Source organism: Acartia tonsa, chromosome 11 (genome assembly GCF_053477335.1).
Source record: "Acartia tonsa isolate MP-2025a chromosome 11, ASM5347733v1, whole genome shotgun sequence".
Taxonomy (NCBI): domain Eukaryota; kingdom Metazoa; phylum Arthropoda; class Copepoda; order Calanoida; family Acartiidae; genus Acartia; species Acartia tonsa.
Genome location: NC_137270.1, coordinates 23,978,624 through 23,996,805, shown reverse-complemented (window position 1 = coordinate 23,996,805; position 18,182 = coordinate 23,978,624). Strand labels below are relative to the sequence as shown.

General features: G+C 33.9%; 1 protein-coding gene across 3 annotated transcripts; it reads right to left on the bottom strand.

Annotated features, from left to right (window-relative positions):
* Positions 1–546: 546 nt before the first annotated feature.
* LOC145332489 (uncharacterized) lies at positions 547–18,180 on the bottom strand. Of its 3 annotated transcripts, none has more exons than XR_013884187.1 (25): positions 18,042–18,180; positions 17,635–17,741; positions 16,997–17,091; positions 16,569–16,668; positions 16,024–16,108; positions 15,409–15,516; positions 14,796–14,908; positions 14,563–14,678; positions 13,829–13,901; positions 13,359–13,468; positions 12,474–12,550; positions 11,931–12,037; positions 11,498–11,601; positions 10,808–10,911; positions 10,189–10,261; positions 9,094–9,280; positions 7,816–8,020; positions 7,132–7,398; positions 6,458–6,691; positions 5,698–5,767; positions 5,109–5,326; positions 3,996–4,135; positions 2,210–2,271; positions 1,215–1,583; positions 547–690 (listed from the first exon to the last, which is right to left on the bottom strand). XR_013884187.1 is itself a non-coding variant. In XM_080177490.1 (24 exons), the coding sequence occupies exons 1-24, from the start codon at positions 18,178–18,180 to the stop codon at positions 1,391–1,393; spliced, it is 3,087 nt and encodes a 1,028-aa protein (XP_080033616.1). In that variant the 3' UTR covers positions 731–1,390. The 3 variants fall into 3 exon arrangements, 1 of the variants encoding a protein (XP_080033616.1); XR_013884188.1 differs by having other exon boundaries at positions 547–639; XM_080177490.1 differs by lacking the exon at positions 547–690 and having other exon boundaries at positions 731–1,583.
* Positions 18,181–18,182: the final 2 nt, after the last annotated feature.

Here is an 18,182-nt window from a genome sequence, read left to right as displayed (position 1 = left end):
TGTTAAAAATACTTTTCTCCGAAGATATTGTAAAACCGATGAACATGCTGAATTAAATTCAATAAATATATGCAATATCTATCACAATTACTTGATTAAGGATATTAAGTAAGTCACTATAAGCAGCCAATCTAATTAAAAAAATAAGAAGATAATCCTTATGGAAAAAGAGACAGAACGTTTGTCTGTGTGTCTGTAAGGAAAAATCTCGGTAACCACTGGACCGATAGTGTAAGGACCTTCTACACAGACAACTACCCCTCTTCATTTTTCTACCTCTTTCGTCTCCTTCTAAATTATTTTCTGCTCCTTGGCTGTGTTGATATAAGCGACACCATTATTGGTTGATTTTCAATGACTCAATAGGAAGGTTGCACATTGCACAATACGGTTGCGATGGGGGGATACAGTTAGTTAACCGTTCTCCCTCTAGTGTTTTCTCTAATGGCCCTGAAAAGATTTTTAAAACTATTTCGGAGGATATCTACAATTTGTTTAACAAGCATTTTAAGATATTCTATGATATTACATTAGTTTAAAAAACAATTTCTGCAAAAAAAATTTATTAAAAAAACGAAATGCATAAATAATATATGTCATTGTATAAACAGCAAAACTATAATAAATACATAAAAAAATCTTTATTAAAACTCCCATATAGAAAAGGGGGGGGGGGGGTAATGCAACCATCTCGTAATCAATGATTAAATGGCACTTAGAATTCGAATTTCGATCTGAAATTTTGCATGAGTAATCCTTGGTAGGTCTATTTTCCCTAAATCGAACAAAAAGTTGAAAAAGTAATGGCTGGCGGCTCAGCCGTTTAGCCGTTTTTTGCCTATATAGGAATAATTAATTACATAGGAATCAACGTTTTAAAACATATTTTTTTATTTAATTCATGTTATATGATAGCAATAACCATTTTTAAATTTCTAGTACCAACAGCTACCGGCTAGAACCGTTTGATAAGGTTTTTGAGCGACAAAAAGTATTATGTGGAGATAGGTTTCGTGACTAATTTGCCCAAAAGTGGCAAAACGGCTGAGCCGTTACTTTTCCAACTTTTTGTTCGATTTAGGGAAATAGACCTACCAAGGATTATTCATGCAAAATTTCAGATCGAAGTTCGAATTCTAAGTGCCATTTAATCATTGATTACGAGATGGTTGCATTAACCCCCCCCCCCCCCTTTAGAAGGCAAGTTGCTTTACCTCAAAAGTTTATAATTTTATCATATCTCATATGTATTTTAAAAATCTTTTTTTTTAAGAGAAAGGATGGGGACATGGAGGCTAATTAATTCTACAACCTTTTTTTCCCCAATCTATTAATCAAACATACGAATATGAGAAAAATTAATTAATCGTACATTGCCCTATCCTTAGCTTTAAAAATCTTCATCAATATCAAACTCTTGTTCTGTATTATCGCCATTCACTTTGTCCTTCGAGTCAGCTGATAAATGCACGGTCAAGTCAGCTGATAAATGCTGTGCGGGTTTTCCAAATATCAAGCTTTCTAGGCCAGTCTTGTTTACTTTCATTACAGGGTACAGCGCGGTTTTCAGGTTCCAGTAAAGTCTACGATACATAAAAAGCTACAAATACTGTAAAAAAAATAATAAAATGATCAGGTATTCAACCAGTGCAGAGGTGGATTCTTTAAAAAAATTAGGGTCACTTTGTGAAAAATCCTCCAAAATCACATAAAAATCTACAAAAATTAGACAAAATCTGATGTTAATAACCCTATTTTGATTTTATTCAATTTTAATAGAATTTTTATGCGATTTTGGAGAATTTTTCACAAAAATAATTTTGCATCACTAAGTGACCCTAATTTTTTAAAAAGAATCCACCTCTTCCCCTTTATTTTAATTTACTATTTGAATTGGGGGAAGAAATAAAGAGAGGTGGGAGATAGATCCGGTAATGAAACCAAGCGGTCAACTGTTTGTAAAACCTATAAAATTCTCCCTTATTTTAAGGCTAAACAATAACATGGCGGAATTATGTACTTTTTCTATGAGGTATTTTTTAGTTCATTACCAAATACTATATTTAAAAGAATAGAGCTTATAATTGATTAAATGGAATGACTTCATTTTTGTGCTATTTCTAAATTCTGACTTTCAAAAAAATTAATTTTAGATTTGAATGGGCTGTACTTAACTGTCTTTTTTTAATTTAAAACTCAATATTATTACCTTGGAAATAAAAGTTCTTGTTGAGCCAATAACTGCTTCACTCTTTGTCTTTCTTTGGGTGCCTGAAGTCAAGAATAAGGTCAAAGCAGATAGAATAGAATAGAAACCAGGTAGAAGATTCTGCCTGGCTAGCCTGAAAAAGTTATTCTGGCTTTTAGTAAAATCGCATGATTTCAGAAATTATCCATATATACAGGGTGGGGCAAATAAGACCGGACAAATTCTAACTTCTAAACAAATGAACATAAAATCGTCAATTTTTAAGATTTTATTGAATTTTAAAAACTGGCAAGCAAAATAGGTATATGACTATTAGATTATTCAATAAAATCGCCGCCAGCCTTAATCACCGCCTCTACCCGCCTCCTCAACCGCCGGCAGGTCCAGGTCAAAATGTACCTGTCCAAGCTGGCGTAGTTCTCCTTGATAGTGGCAATGAGGGAGGTCTTTGTGATATTGGCACGTCAATTGGTGCATGCTTCAAAGTAGCCCCAGGCCCAAAAGTCCATGAATTAAGATCGGGCTGCTGGGAGGCCACATTTCCTTAGGAACGTGAGTAACCACAGGATCCAAATTCCCCAAACTTTCAAGCTACCCTTATACACGGAGGCTCTTGTTTGGACCACAGACGAGCTAGAACGACGTTCTTTACCTTTTTAGAAATGGCATGAAGTTTCAGCTAGGGTTGTGAGCGCAACCCATAGTCTAAAATGAGTTTTAAAGTTCAATATGGGTCCCTGAAGTCAAGAACCGAGAAATTTTCACGAATTTTCAAGGTTTTTGACATTTTTTACATCTCAAAATCTGCCCCGTTTCACTTTGCTGGAATACTACGGCCAATCCATTTCAGATAGAGAGCTTTAGTCTTTTCTAGTGTCTTACTTATGTATCTAACAGTATCCCCAGCAAGTTGCATAACTCTACCTCACCTTCAGATGGGCTGAGGTCAGATTTAGTGGGCCCTAGTCAAGAATCCAGATTAAACCACCGGCGCATTTTGAATCTGCCTGGTTGAACAAATGCGCGGCCAGCTCGTTGTACACGTCCATTTTCGTCCAAAGATTATTTTGTGCTAAAAGGTCAGTACCTAAGCTTTTTATAGTGTGGTCAAACGTCCTGATTGGTCAAGTAGTTTTGGCGCTATGGCCGTTTGAAGTTTGTCCGGTCTTATTTGCCCCACCCTGTATTATTAAAATAAATGCCTATTTTAGAAATTTAGAAATTTTATTATATTTAAAAATCCAGAACGACTGGCATTCGGCCACTCACAATGGATTAAAACTTTATATTATGTGCAAAACCATATACAAAATTGGATGTAAATGTGAATTTAGTAAAAAATTACTAAGAAATATTTTGACAAAAATTATGATATTGGCATTTTTGCTATTTTTTCTTTTAAAAAGTATTATTTAAGCTTTGTCCAAACTGGAAAAATTGTACAATTCAAGTTAGTTATAAGTTTTTAATTGCTCAAGCGGCAAGCGCGACTTTTCTTCAATTTTCCAAGAAAAAATTGAGGTTTTCAATTCTGTACTTTATCTTCTTTGAAAAGGGTATAGCCAACAAGCGAAATAATCTATAATAATATAAGATTGATACCAGTTTTGCTATCCCTTAAGGGCCAAAGGCACGGACTACCAAAACCGGTAATAATTTGTATTTTAATATTAGTAGGAAACTTGATATAATACGATGCTAGATATAATGGACAAGAAGAAAACCGGTTCTTATCCACCGGATATTAATCGGTTTCGAAGCCATACTGGAAAAATGATTATTTTACCTCAAAGCAGGCCGGACAATTTTCTGCAATAATTGGCAATTTTTCTGTCTCAGCGAAATGCCGCAACGCATTTTCTCTAACGTACACAAATGGACGGATTATTCTGATATCACCCTCGGAGTTTGTATAAGACGCCTTCAAAATAGATAACTATATTATTAAACATGTGAATTATGTTTTCAAGAGAAAATTGTATGGCGTTCTTTTCTTTTGGTTTGCGTGACATGTTGTTTATAATGTACTAGCGGCTTCGCCCCTAGCCTAACAAAAAATATGTACGTACTTAAAAAAAATTATGCGAGTATGGGAATCATTACATCTTCTATTACCTACCCAGCTGAAAAAATTGCGAATGGGTACCAATTTTCGCGAATAAATGGCGAATTCCCAAAACATATGCGAAAAAATTAAAAAAAAAAAAAATTGGGTTGGGGGATTTTTATGAGGGGTTTGGAGGTGTCCCACCCCTAAAGAAAATTGCCTAAAACCACCACAGGACCAGAAGGTATATTCCCAATCCAATCCAATCGGTTCAGTAGTTACTGAGATCTTAAGGGAAACTTGGACTGACGGACAGACAGACAGACATCATTCTACTTTGTATTATAGATATAAATACTATTCCAGAGGTAGCTAAAAAGGAAGAGGATTTTCACATAAAGTATTTCAAAATTAAGATTAAGTTTTCTTTAAATCGAGATCGAAATTAGTTTAAAGTTTTGTCATTACAATAGAACAAGGATGAAAATATCTTTAAGTGGCGAAGCACAAAAATCTTGAATGGTCAAACGGAAAAAGTAAGTTCATTTGCCATGAAAAAATACATAGAGAGAGAAATTTTATGATAAAGCATAAAAGTCAGAAGATCTTTTGAGAAAAAAAAGTGTTTATGTCTTTAGAAGCATGACCGAGTGAACAAGACAATTTTATAAGGGATGCTCATCGTTACAAGGAATCAACACCAAAAAGCTAAGAAAATCACATTTCCCCACATAGGAAAAACATAATTATAAAGTACCTTCGCTTCTAAAACGGAAAAATGTCCTCATAATCATTAATTTATGGCTTTTGCCCTTTTGAGCCGATTTATATAAATAGTTATCATTTCCTTCATAGTTCTCAACCTTCCATTGTGGAATATTGACATAAGAAAGCTTTCTGAAATATCATCTAGATGTTGTCCCAGTGCCAGCACATTGTAGCCGTGTCTCCTGGCGGCTGCGTACAGTCGGCCCCGCTTCATCCTCGAGCAGAAGGCACAAATGGATGAGGCGTCGATTTTCAAGGCTTGACTCATGATGTCCTGCTCCTCGTATAAATATTCAATACCTGGCAAATATTTGTTTATACTGTAAACCCAATTATGAAGTTACACTAATAGTCTCACATGATAAAAATACGAAACAGGAGGTATTTGTCCCATCATATATCCAATTATATAAAGAAGTAAGGTTTTTTTCTGAAGCTTAAACTTTCTAAAACTTCTGACCCGATCGAATTTTCAAGTTTAGAAAAGTTGTACCTTGATCTAGGGATGGTGTAATGCTGAATTTATTTTCAAACATAAAAAAAGTTTAAAAACTCGACTGTAAGAAGGCAAATCTTAGAACCAAAGACGTTGCATTTTTCATCGGAGGGGGTAAGTACAGCTTTTATATTCCTATATTATTTAACTTCATTAACGTAACGTATAAACATTCCTAGCTGTTGCATGTATGGTATTAGAGGTCTAGGATCATAGGCACTGCTCATAGGGTCCACAGTTACTGCGCCTGCGCCACAAGATTGGAGGATAAGTAAATAGGCATTTAATTCAAGGATCTAAAGGGATAAGGCAATCCCCAATGTTGATACACAAAATTACCACTTCCGCAGATTACAATAAGTGGTTGAAACGTCTGGACAATCAACTTAATGCACCTACCAATCAAAACACTATAAAAGTCCCCAAAAATTAGTAAACCAACGAAAAATAAAATATTATTATAAAATATTGGCGAATAATGAAATAGACAGCCCGAAGTCCCCTCCCTCTCTAAAATTGCTTTGCTCCATATATATGCATAAAGTATCAGTTTAACATGCTAATTTTGTCTCTAAATAATGCAGTCAGGAAGGGGACATTGGGGTGTTTACACTAGTCCCCAAAGTTTTATAATAACGTTTTCTTGTTCGTTTACATAACAACTTTGGTGACTTTTTTAGAATTTTAATTTGTTGGTTCAATAAGTTACATGTCAAAAAGTTTTAACCACTTAAAGTAATGTATAGAAGGGGTAATTTTGTGTATCATAATTGGGAATCAATTTATCAGCCATAGTTTTTTACCTTTATATCCCTAAACAACTGCAATCAAACAATATTTCAAAAATTATATATTTTGGCATACGTTATTAGTAGTACTTGAACTAATAAAAATCCACATATAGTCATGAGTTTTGCCTATTTAACATAATCCTTGCCTATAGTAAAGTTAACGCCACTCTTCTTTGCATAATATGTATATTGTTTAAGTGTATGCAACAGAGACAAAGAATCTTTGCCGCCCGACACTCCAACCAATACTTTGTCGCCATCTTGGATCATTTCAAACTCGGTGACAGCCTCCAGGAACAGCTTGAATATTTCCTTGGGCGGTGACTTCCATTTTGCTGTGTTGGGTTTTAGCTGCGGCATTTCTGTTTCACGTTTTCCACCTTGAATAGTGATAGATACAAGGTTAAGACAATGGATTTATTATTGCTTGGATCTGATTATCATGTACTGTAATAAAGTGAAACTTGTTGCTTGCAAAAATATCGACCCCATCCATCCAACTTTACCCCTGCCCTGCTACTGGATGAACGAACTGACCAATAAGTGGTGTTCCTGAAGCCTGTTAGCAACCAAAATTATGAATAGACGAATGCCAGTCGGTCTGGCTTTCAGTAAATTATTAAAAAAGACACTAGGTAATTTTAATAATATATATCGATAATTTCTGAAATCATGCAATTTTACTGAAAGCCAGAATGACTTTTAAAACTTTCAAAAGTTCCAATTTTATTTCAGGCTAGCCAGGCAGAATCGTCTACCTGGATTCTATTCTATACTTTATCTTCTTTAGATTCAGTAAAAAAATCAAATATATCCCAACCTGGAAGGACACAGGAACCATCAGAACAAGGATTAGATTCAGAATCATCTATCAAGCATTTGTCGTTAAGTTCCTCTGTTACATTTTTAACTACTTCTTTCTCGTGAATACCATTTGTTATTGGAGGATTTTTCGTTTCTGCCTTGGCTTTTTTGCTGTCATTAACTTTGGATTGAGTTTTTGGTAGCCAATTTTCAAAAACAAATGGGGAACTGTTATTTAAGATTTTGTTCAGGCTGGAATTTGAAGATAAGCTGCCTATGCCTCCTAGGAGATTATTTTTTAGAGTTTTTTAGATGTACTATTTTCTATAACTCTATAAAACCTCTAATTAATTTTGGTACCAGAAATTTTCAAGTCACTATATATAAAAATGTACAGTACATCCTTATATTAAGGTAACAGGATCTCGCTAACCGATGAACCGATGTGGTTCTCCTTTACAATGTAGATTTCTCACAGGTTACAGGAAAGTTAAAACTATTTGCGGGGAGGGTACTACAAAAATATTATCCTCCCCAAAAAAGTATTTACCTTCCTTTTTTTCTTTTTAAAACTGAAATAAAAAAGGGGGAGGGGGTTCTAGGGGCGCATACGCTTGTATATACTGGGATACAAACCTAATTGGAAATTATAGGTAAATGTATAATATCTTATCCTTTCAAATGAAAATAATCTCTATACCTATCAAAGAGCCAGAAATCTGCCTGCTATCCTTTTCATACATAAGAGGTACAAACGGGGGTGTAATTTTGTCAACCTTCTCCGGTTCAATTAAACACATTCTGGCTTCTGACGGTGTAACAAACCAGCGCAGCCGTCTAGCTGCCTCATTAAATATTTGCAGCTGATCTGGTACTTTTTCTCTCACAGCTGAATGTTTGGCAGCCTGTATTTGTAATAGAAAACTAAATAATTTGTAGTTATTAAATCATTCAGGAAAATTCATCGAACATAAGTAAAAACAAGGATGACAACGGAAAGGTAGAACAAAAGAACATGAACACTAAATAATCAGAATATTAATTTAAAAGCATAAACATAATTGTAAAATACAGTATTCTGTTTCAGGACATGCTTACATTTTAACTATAGAGTTACTATGCTTTCTAATTGTTACAGAAATAATCATCTAGTTTAAAATCGCTATGTAAATTCTAACATGCCTAAATTAACAAAAAGAGCTAACTGTGACGTACGAACGAACATACAGACACTTATCATAGAAAATCTTGGCTTTATAATAATCGTCTATTTAAAACTTGAGGTAAGGGTCGATTTTTTAATGCAACGTTGTAAGGGTTCGAAACCAAGTCGTTGGGCAGCCAACACAGACTTTGGGAAAACTGTCGGACGGATTTGAAATTTCACCCTGTGGACAAAGTTATTCAAGAAAGAAATTTCGGTTTTGAATTTCGTCCCTGTGTGTTTTAATCGCCAATATATTACATTTTTTCACTGTAAATACATACCTAATTTTTGGAATATTTGAAAATTAAAATTTTTTAGGAGGTTTTACTTAAAAGATGTCGCATTAGAACGGTTGTCGCATTAGAAAATTTGTCGTATTAGAAAGTTTGTCGCATTAGAAAATTTGTCGTATTAGAAAGTTTGTCGCATTAGAACGTTTGTCGCAGTAGGACGTTTGTCGGTGTACCCTTTCTTTAAGGGCTCGGCAGCCGTGTGTAAGCCTCATTAAATTCGTCATACTAAAACTTTCACTCAGCTGGATGTCTAAACCTGTTTCTAAACAGACAATCCCCTTTATAATAATTTTATTTTTTGCACAAAAGTAGGTTTAAATTTGATTCTTATGCACGGCTGCCGAGCCCTATTTACAAATGAAGAAAAAATGCGCAAATAAAGTAACAATACTTAGAAAATGGAGAAATTAACAGTGACTAAAAAATATTGGTACTAGTGGCTATTACAATTTCATCATCATTTTACAGTTTTCTATGCCTCAAAAGCTTCTTTAGCTAAGGTTAAAACTTGATCATATGATTCTGGAGTTGTTCCCACGTCCTGGTAAGGTTGACCGCCCAGCAGCTCCATCTTCCCATTCTTGAAGGTCACGTGACCCAGCCATCTTCGGTCTTTAAATTTAGTATTTCCAGAGTGGTACCAGTCACCTGTTTCATTGTTGAACCTGAAGTTTTTTTAAAAATCCAAATACAGAAAAACAGGTTACTTCTATTTTGTAATACTGCGCCCATAGGGGACTATAGGGAAACTTGAAGAGTGGGGGGGGGGGGAGTTAGTCAACAATCCACTTTAAACTTTAGTTTAAAAAAAGAGAAAACTAATAGGTCCCTCAAAATAGTTATAAACCTTCCCAGGATAGATATAGAGATCATAAGCTACATACAGAGATCCTGTTACTTTTATGTATTTGTAATAATCCTTATACTAAAGTAACAGGATGTTTGTCTGTCTGTGTGTCTGTACCGAAGGATCTCGCTAACCGCTCCTTAACAGGGTAGATTCTCATATGTCCTGGGAAGGTTTTTAACTATTTTGGGGAAGGGTACTACCACCCTCCCAAAAGAAATGACAAAAAAATTGAAAATTTTCTTAAAATCTAGGAGACTTCAACGTAACATTAAGAGGTATCCGTAACATAAAGAATTATCGTAAACTTTAACAAACAAAAACATTTAAAGGGCCACTAGAGGCCTCTAGGGGCGTAGCCGCTAGTATTGAAAATTGTAAAGGACAAAAATTATAGGGATAAAAACTGGTATAGATAAGCTCTAAATAAACTTTAATAAACATATTTTAGAATACTAGATAACACATGATACAAAGAGAGGGAGGGGACATTGGGCTGTTTATTACACTTGTCCCCAATAATAAAAATAACGTTTTCTTAATCGTTGGCCTAACAACTTTTGGTTCTTTTATTTGAATTTTGTTTTGTTGGTTAATTAAGTTGAGTGTTCAAACGTTTCACTTACTAATTGGAATCTACATAAAGAGTAATTTTGTGTATTATCATTCGGGATGTGCATTAATTTATCGACCATTCTCTTATCCCTTAATATCCCTGCTTGATACCTGTAGGCAGGTAAAAGTTTCCATCCATGTTGGGACACTAAACTAACAGCGGAGATTACAAAGTCTATTTCCTAATCAACAGAATATATGAAACAAGAAGATAATATATGCTTTATATTTGACAAGAGGTTTAAAACGAAGTAAGCAGATTAAAACAGATTTGTATACATATTTCTCATTTAATCTATAGTCTTTACACTTCTATTTTATTCAGAGCCCAGAGGCTACTAATAAAAAGATTATCAAGCAGCCGTAAAAAAAGGGATGGGGGTGGATGCACCATTTTTGAAACCAAAACAAGGGAACAAAGGCACCTACTGTAATTTCTTAAACAGATTTAACCAGATATGACGGTTTTCGGCGGCAGCGACAGTCACGCCGTCATTATTCATAGTTTTTAGATTACAGTATATTAATGCAATTGCATGGCATCGTCACTATGCTATGTATCTCTTTATCAGGTTGAGTTCCTTTGTGTTGCTTGCAAAAAGTGGCCAATTTACCAGCCCCCTTAGAATTCAGCAACCATAAAGCGGTACTAAAATGTACAAATATCCATTAATTTAACAGAATATCAAGCAAATTATATACTTTTAATTGTAATTATTCTATGATTCCTCATCAGATGAAAACCAGGCCAGGTTAAGTCTTGTGACTCCAGGTCTAAGAACTTCCCATTGCGAGTGCTCCTCATGACCCCTTCGCAGACCAACTCTATCTAACCTAAATAGGACATAAAAATACTTTAAATATTTACAAAAATCTATTGCTGAAGCACTACAAAAATACTTTACTTTACTATTATACATACAATGGAAAACAATTTATCTTTTTCTAAAACTTCTCTAGCTATGCCAAGTTAGACTTGTGTAGTTTTATATCAGAACAAGGTTAATTAATCACTAAATTGCCTTTTCTTGATGTACAATTTAAGTTTTAGTGCATGACCAATACCTATTTAAAAAATCCATGCAACTCGTCAACAAAAGGATAGACTCTGGACTCTATAGACATACCCGTGGTACATTAAAAATCAGATAACAACTCCTTTGAATGCACGATCTTTGTGTGGAGATAACACCTAAGCTTGGTGATAAATAAGTATTTGAAACTTTTACTTTAACCTAACTAGGTATCTTTAAATGATAGACCAGTTTATAAAGGTGTTATTTCATTCCATGATTTTTGTTCTTTGCTACTTATGTATGGTTGTTGTTGTTGTTGTAGCCATGATTCTCTGAAGTTAGGACTCAGATGCATACTTATGTATGGTGTCATCCTTGTTTGAATGATCAGATTCATAGTTTACCTGGAATCCTCTAACAGTATATTTTCATATTGATCAGTGAGTTCACTGGAAAGCCCCAGAATTGACTGCATGTAAGGACCTGCACACAGACATCCACCTCGAACCTAAACAATCAATTAACAAGAATTAGTTTACATGAAAACCTGTGCCTTTGCAGTTAAATTCTGCTTCCTACACTTACAGTATATTTTTAACTGATATAAGAAATATGGTATAATAAATTGCAGATGTTTAAATCAAGAATAAATTAATACAAAAATCTGCCGTCTAACTTGATTATCAGCTGAGAAAATAAGTTCCATAACGTTATAAACAGAAAAAGTGAGTTATTAAGTAGCTTTGCTGCTAAAACCAAAAAAAATATTCTATTATACTGGCAAAAAATTCTCTAATTAGTCAAAAAAAATTCACCATTTTAGAACAAAATCCTTACCTGTATACCAAATAAATCATTGAGAAGCGCGACAACATAATTAAAATGAAGGTAAAGGCCAGTCTCTGGGTGCCTGATCAGAAAGGATACTATGGGCAGGCTACATTCTAAATAATTTAGCAGAAATTAAACGGCCATAAGTATATTATAATGAAAAAAAAACGAGCAAAAAATAATTCATTAAAATCCTTTTAAATAATGTAACAGGATCTCTGTATCCAAGGATCTCGCTAAACTCTGAACCAATATAGTTCTCCTCCAATATGTAACTTGTAATAGGTCCTGGGAAAGTTTATAACTATTTTGGGGAAGGGTACCACAACTCTACCAAAATAAATCGCCCCCAGGAAAAAAAACAACCCCTAAAAACTTATTTTAATCTTTCTTTTAAAAATAAAATTATAAATGTGCACTGGTCAACTCCAAACCAACAAAAAAATCTTTTTTACTTTTGCTTTTTAAATTAAATAACAAGGGGAGGGGTCCAACTCCACAAGGTATCAGGAATCAGATACAGGACTATTCATCTCTAATTGAATTTACCTGTTTTTGGACCAACAATTATAAGATTGGGACAATCCTTCCATTTCTCCAATGCACGGCTATGAATCTCATGCTCTCTAAAATAAAATTCAAATTTCAATTAGTTAGTTTAATTCCAAGTGCTATTACTGATTATGTGTCATCTACGAATTCTAATTTAGGGAAAATTTAAAGTGTTTATTACATTACCCTAAAAGGCTAAAATTTCTACAAACAGGTATTAGGAACATCAGTCAATAACATAATTTGATTAATTTTTGTTTGGTTGTAAACGGCGTTTGACTTTGAAGTTAATAAATAAATTAATTTTTTATATATAACTATAGAAACTACGTAGCTATATTGTATTTTTGCATATGTACTTAACAATAAGTAGTATTTATTTATTGTAGCCTTGACTTTAGAAACGCATTTGACACAATTTCCTGCTGTTTTATACTTTTACAAGCATTTATAGACTTAAATAACTCAGACAATGAATACTAAACTAGAAGGGAGAAGCATTGTATTGCAAATTATCTAACATCAAAAGTTTAGCAATATTAGATTTTATTAAATCTAATGCCTTTTTGAAGAAAAAAAACCAGTCATAAGTATACAAACAATAAACATAGAAATCTGTTTCATTATTTCGGGTCGAAGAAGAGAACATTGTAACACCCCAAAATGTGACGGACACAAAGACAATCTTTTTGGAGGTCTCTAGTTTGGAGTTTCCAAGGGACATAGAAATAACCCGAAATTAATACAATTTTTTTCAAAGAACTGAAAACCTTATGCCTTTTTCTTCAAAGGGAAATTAAAACTATAAGCTTACATAAGTGATTAATAAAATTCCATAATGTCTGTTAATCTTCTTAAATAACTAAAAAAGTTAAAGTTTACCTTGCCATGATAAATTGAGGGCTAGCATCAAGTTTTAACTTCATAACTAATCCAGCTCTAATACTCTCCACAATTTGGGGGGTCCCACCTTCCTCTCTCATTTCTATTTCCTGAAATTGTAAATATTAAATCTTCTCATATTGAACTAAAGTTTTTGGAGGAAAAATAAATTGGTAGGTAGTAAAAGGTATTCTTTATTTATAATAATTGTCACGCACTGAAAAAGAAATAACGTCTTTTTAGGGGCTATTAATGAATAAGGGTAGTAGGACACTGTACTTTAAAGAAAAAACTAGTTTTTTTTTCTGGAGCGATTTCTATTGGGAGTGTTGAGGTACCATCCACCAATATAGTTATAAACCATGAGAAGCTTCACTGTAAAGCAGAACATTATCGGTACATACACACATAAACAAACGAACATACAGACATAATGATAACAAATTTCTTACTGATTGAAAATAACTAACCTTTAAATATCTGACATGGTTTTCAGATACAAAGAATACAGTTCCTCCTCCTGGACCATTGGGAACAGTATTCCTAAAATAAAACTTATTTTCAGGTTCATACAGGGGTGTATATTCTGTATTAGATTCATTTTTTTCCCTGCTACAATTTTTATATTTTTTCCCTCCTAGTATTTTCTAGCAAGCAAAGGGAAAAAATGGTAAAATAATTTCAGAACTCTTTCACCAAGGAGGGGAGAAAAGTTGAAAAAAAAATGTTATCAGTTCTCTTAATTTTTACATTTTTCCCCCACACCACATATTTTTTTTATTTTTTTATTATACACCCCTGGGTTCATATATAAAATTTAAAGCATTGCTCAACAGCAATTCTGCCTTTTGAAGCTGGTGAATACTGAGGAAGAAAGGTTGTAGATTCAGTGCAACCTGTTCCTTCCTAAGGATAAGTTTATTAATTACAAGTTGCATAAGACAGACAGATATTATTTTTAACATAAAAGTAGAAGCAATCCTACCATTTTACCTATTCATTATAAAGTGACATTTTGGTAAGAAAAGGTCAGTTATTTTTTTTATTTTATTGGCTTAATATAAGTCAGCTATGAATGGTTGAATAGTTTGAATGATATGGGACTAAATATAAACAGAAATTCCTTTTTAAGTTGAACATTTAAGTGCGTCTGATTGCCCATCTATGATAATAAATGTATGATATCAAGAAATATAAAAATGACCTGAAAAGATATTTCTTAGCAATCAGAACTCCTGGGGTCTGACAGCCGCCAACAAACTTGTGCATGGAGAAATAAACTGCATCCTTGTAGCATAATCCTGCTGTATCTTCTGGAACCTAGAGCATATATTTCAATAAAAAGGGATTTTATAGTTATTTATCGATTAGAGTAAACCAATAAAAAAGGGTTAAATAACTGTATATCTCCATCGCATCAACCTTGTGCAACCTTACCTTAGGATTAACATCAATATTAACATACGGGGCTCCCGATGCATAATCCCAGAAGGAAAGTGCGCCATGCTTATGTAACAGGGCTGTTATGTTAAGGTCGTCTTCCAAAATACCTAAACACGAAATAAAAATGTGACGATTGACTTTGCTGAATACTTAAAAAACAGTTAATCTAATAATGTAAAAATCATGTTAAATAATGAAAACACAAAATCAATAGGTAAGTAAACAAAGATAAATTTGAAAAAATTCAAATTTCACATTTAGTTTGATTTTACCACTTTTAATTATCCTTCACGCATTGATTAAGAGAATCCTACTACAATGTTCACCCCCTTCCTACATTGTATTTACATCACTTCAGCAGGGAACTAAAGGGATAAGACATCGGCCGATAATGTGATTTACATCCAAAAAGATGATACAAAATTAAATCTTTTGTAGATTGCATTTAGTTGTTGAAACATCTTGACACTACACCTAATGATCCAACCAATCAAATTTAATAGAGTCCTCAAAGTTGTTTAGCCAACGAACAAGAAAATGTTATCAAAAACATTGCGGACTAGTGTAATAAACAACTCAATGTCCCCTCCCTCCCTGAATCACTTACCTGTAACATTTGAGCAAATACTGAAGGCACCAATCATTTGTTTGTCCTGATAGGTCTTTAATTTTGTTTCCAGGTCTTGTGTGTCCAAACATCCAGACAAAGTGCTTTCTAAAAGTTAGAGGATTTTTTAAAGTGCGCGAATTTTGAACAATTTGATATATTAACACAGTAGGTATAGACTAAAAAAAAGATTAAGTATTTATAAATTTTAGACATTTCATAAAAAGTTTTCAAATCCACCAACAAACAGAAAGTTTTATTCATCCAATTGACAAACGGACGTTCAAACATAACACACCTGCAGCCAGGGTTTTTGATCCGGATGCGGAAAAAATGGAAAAATCTACCTAAATTTATATAAAATCTCAGACATTCTCTTGATAAGAGCCAATCTTTAAGGTTTAGGTTCAGACTTGAAAATTAAAAGTATTTTTGACTTCGAATTAAAGAATAAAATTTTTTTGAAAAATTTGGTGATTTTATTCTTATTGTCAAGGATCCGGATCCGCACTGACCAAATTTTGAGGATCCGGATCCGCATACAATCAATGCGGATCCGAAACCCTGCCTGCAGCAGAGTAGCTGCACTACTAAATTGTATGAAATTAAACTTACTAATAGTAACTATAGAGGCGCCAGCTTCTTTAAATGGAAGAATGTTTGAATGATGTTCATGGGCACTTATAAATACTACCGCATCCTAAAACAGAAATAAGAACAATACATTTAAGATGTCAAGATTTTAGCTTTTACTTGAAGACAAGAAACAGATATTAGATTTTGATAAATAGGGATAACAGGGAGTCTGTCTGTCTGTCTGTGTGCTCTGAAGGATCTTAATAACCCGTGATTCGAAATGGTTCTCCTTTAAAATGTAGCTTCTTCTTGGACCGGGAAAAGTTTTTATTATTTCGGTGGAGGGTACCACCACCCTCAAAAGACAAATCGCCCCTAGAAAAACTTTATTAACAGCTCCTGTACATCCAAACCCAGTGAAGATACCTGGAGGTTGCCAAGGGCATTAACAAGTTTATTAACAGCTCCTGTACATCCAGATCCTGTAAAGATGACACAACTATACCTGGAGGTTGCCAAGGGCATTAACAAGTTTATTAACAGCTCCTGTACATCCAGATCCTGTGAAGATGACACAACTATACCTGGAGGTTGCCAAGGGCATTAACAAGTTTATTAACAGCCCCTGTACATCCAGATCCTGTGAAGATTACACAATCTCTTTCACCAGCATTTACTCCATTTCTACAAAAGATTGAACTTGTAAAAGGTCAAATGAGTTTGGAACAAGGAAAATTGTACCTAATCATAATTTGGGGATAAGAAAAGATATAACTAGAATAAAATAACATTAAACTGCGGGGCTACATTGTACCCAATATAACCTAACCTAACATATCCTGACATATCAACATCAGAAAAATATTCTCCCCCCCCCCCATAATGTTCAATTTATCTCAAAACAAGGAGTGGGGATGGGGGAAGAGGGTTGTTTCTGTCACTTTGAGGGAAACCAGCCAATATTGAATTGCTACTTAGCCTACTATTGATGTGATCGTCCATTTCTTCTTACCTGATAACATCTCTAGCTTCATGTCTGAACAAGGTTGTCTGCAGGGATGTCACAGAGGTTGTTGTGTGAGTGTTACCATACAGGGGTAATACCTCCTATAAAGAAAAGATAAATATCATATGAAGTAATTTACATAAAGAAAATGAACTACAAATAAAAAATAAAATCAGAAGTTTGATTTTAAACAAATGATTAGTTTTAGATAAGAATTTAATTGAAAATTATATAAATTTCTGTTACCATCAGTTTGAAAGGAAAAATATAAAATCAGGGGTTGTAAGGGATAAGACATTGGGCAATAAATTAATGATAAACAGAATTATCCCTTCTGTAGATAAAAATGATTAGTTGTAATATGTGGACAATGATCACATAACAATAATATTTATTGATTTGATTACCGCGGAGCACGAGGGGCCGAAGGCCTGGGCTAATAAAACTGATATTAATCTTACAAGTTTTATTTTGATATTCGTGCAAAATTGACTGTTATACAATGCTATTCATAATTTTCCAGTATGGCTGCAAACCGGTTCTAATCAGTTTTGAAGCCATACTAGAAAATTACTAGTTAATTCTTTAAGATCTACTGCATATCCCATCATACCAATAAGCAATGCAACAAAAGAAACAATTACCTCTCTTATATAATCTTCAATGAACTCCAAAGCTTTGCCGGAAGCAGTGTAGTCACAATAAACTGTTTTCCTTCTTCCATATGGACTCAGAAATGTGGCATCTCTTCCTGAACATTGATTGATTGATTAGCCAAATTTTCTTAGAGTGTGGGCCTAAAATTTTTAGACTATGACGAGACACTTTTGTATTGTCACCTTGGCTCCAACCTGGGCTCCACGTTCAAGGGATGTGTTGGTGTTATACACCTAACTATCTCACTTCTAACGCAACTAAGGGGAGGTTGCGTGAATTCATATTGATTGGAGAATTTGAGACAACATGTTGTGATAGCAACATGAGTGGGTTTCCTAGCATAATATCCACGTATATTCTATATCCATTTTTACAAAGTATTTTAAAAACCCACCTATAATATTCTGATTAATATATTGTGCAAGTTCTGTTTTCTGTTCCAGTAATCTGTCCTCACTTGGAGCTGATTCTGGATGAAATATTGGCTGAGCTGGCAGATCATAGAACTTTCGTTTACCCTGTTCAGCCGACATTT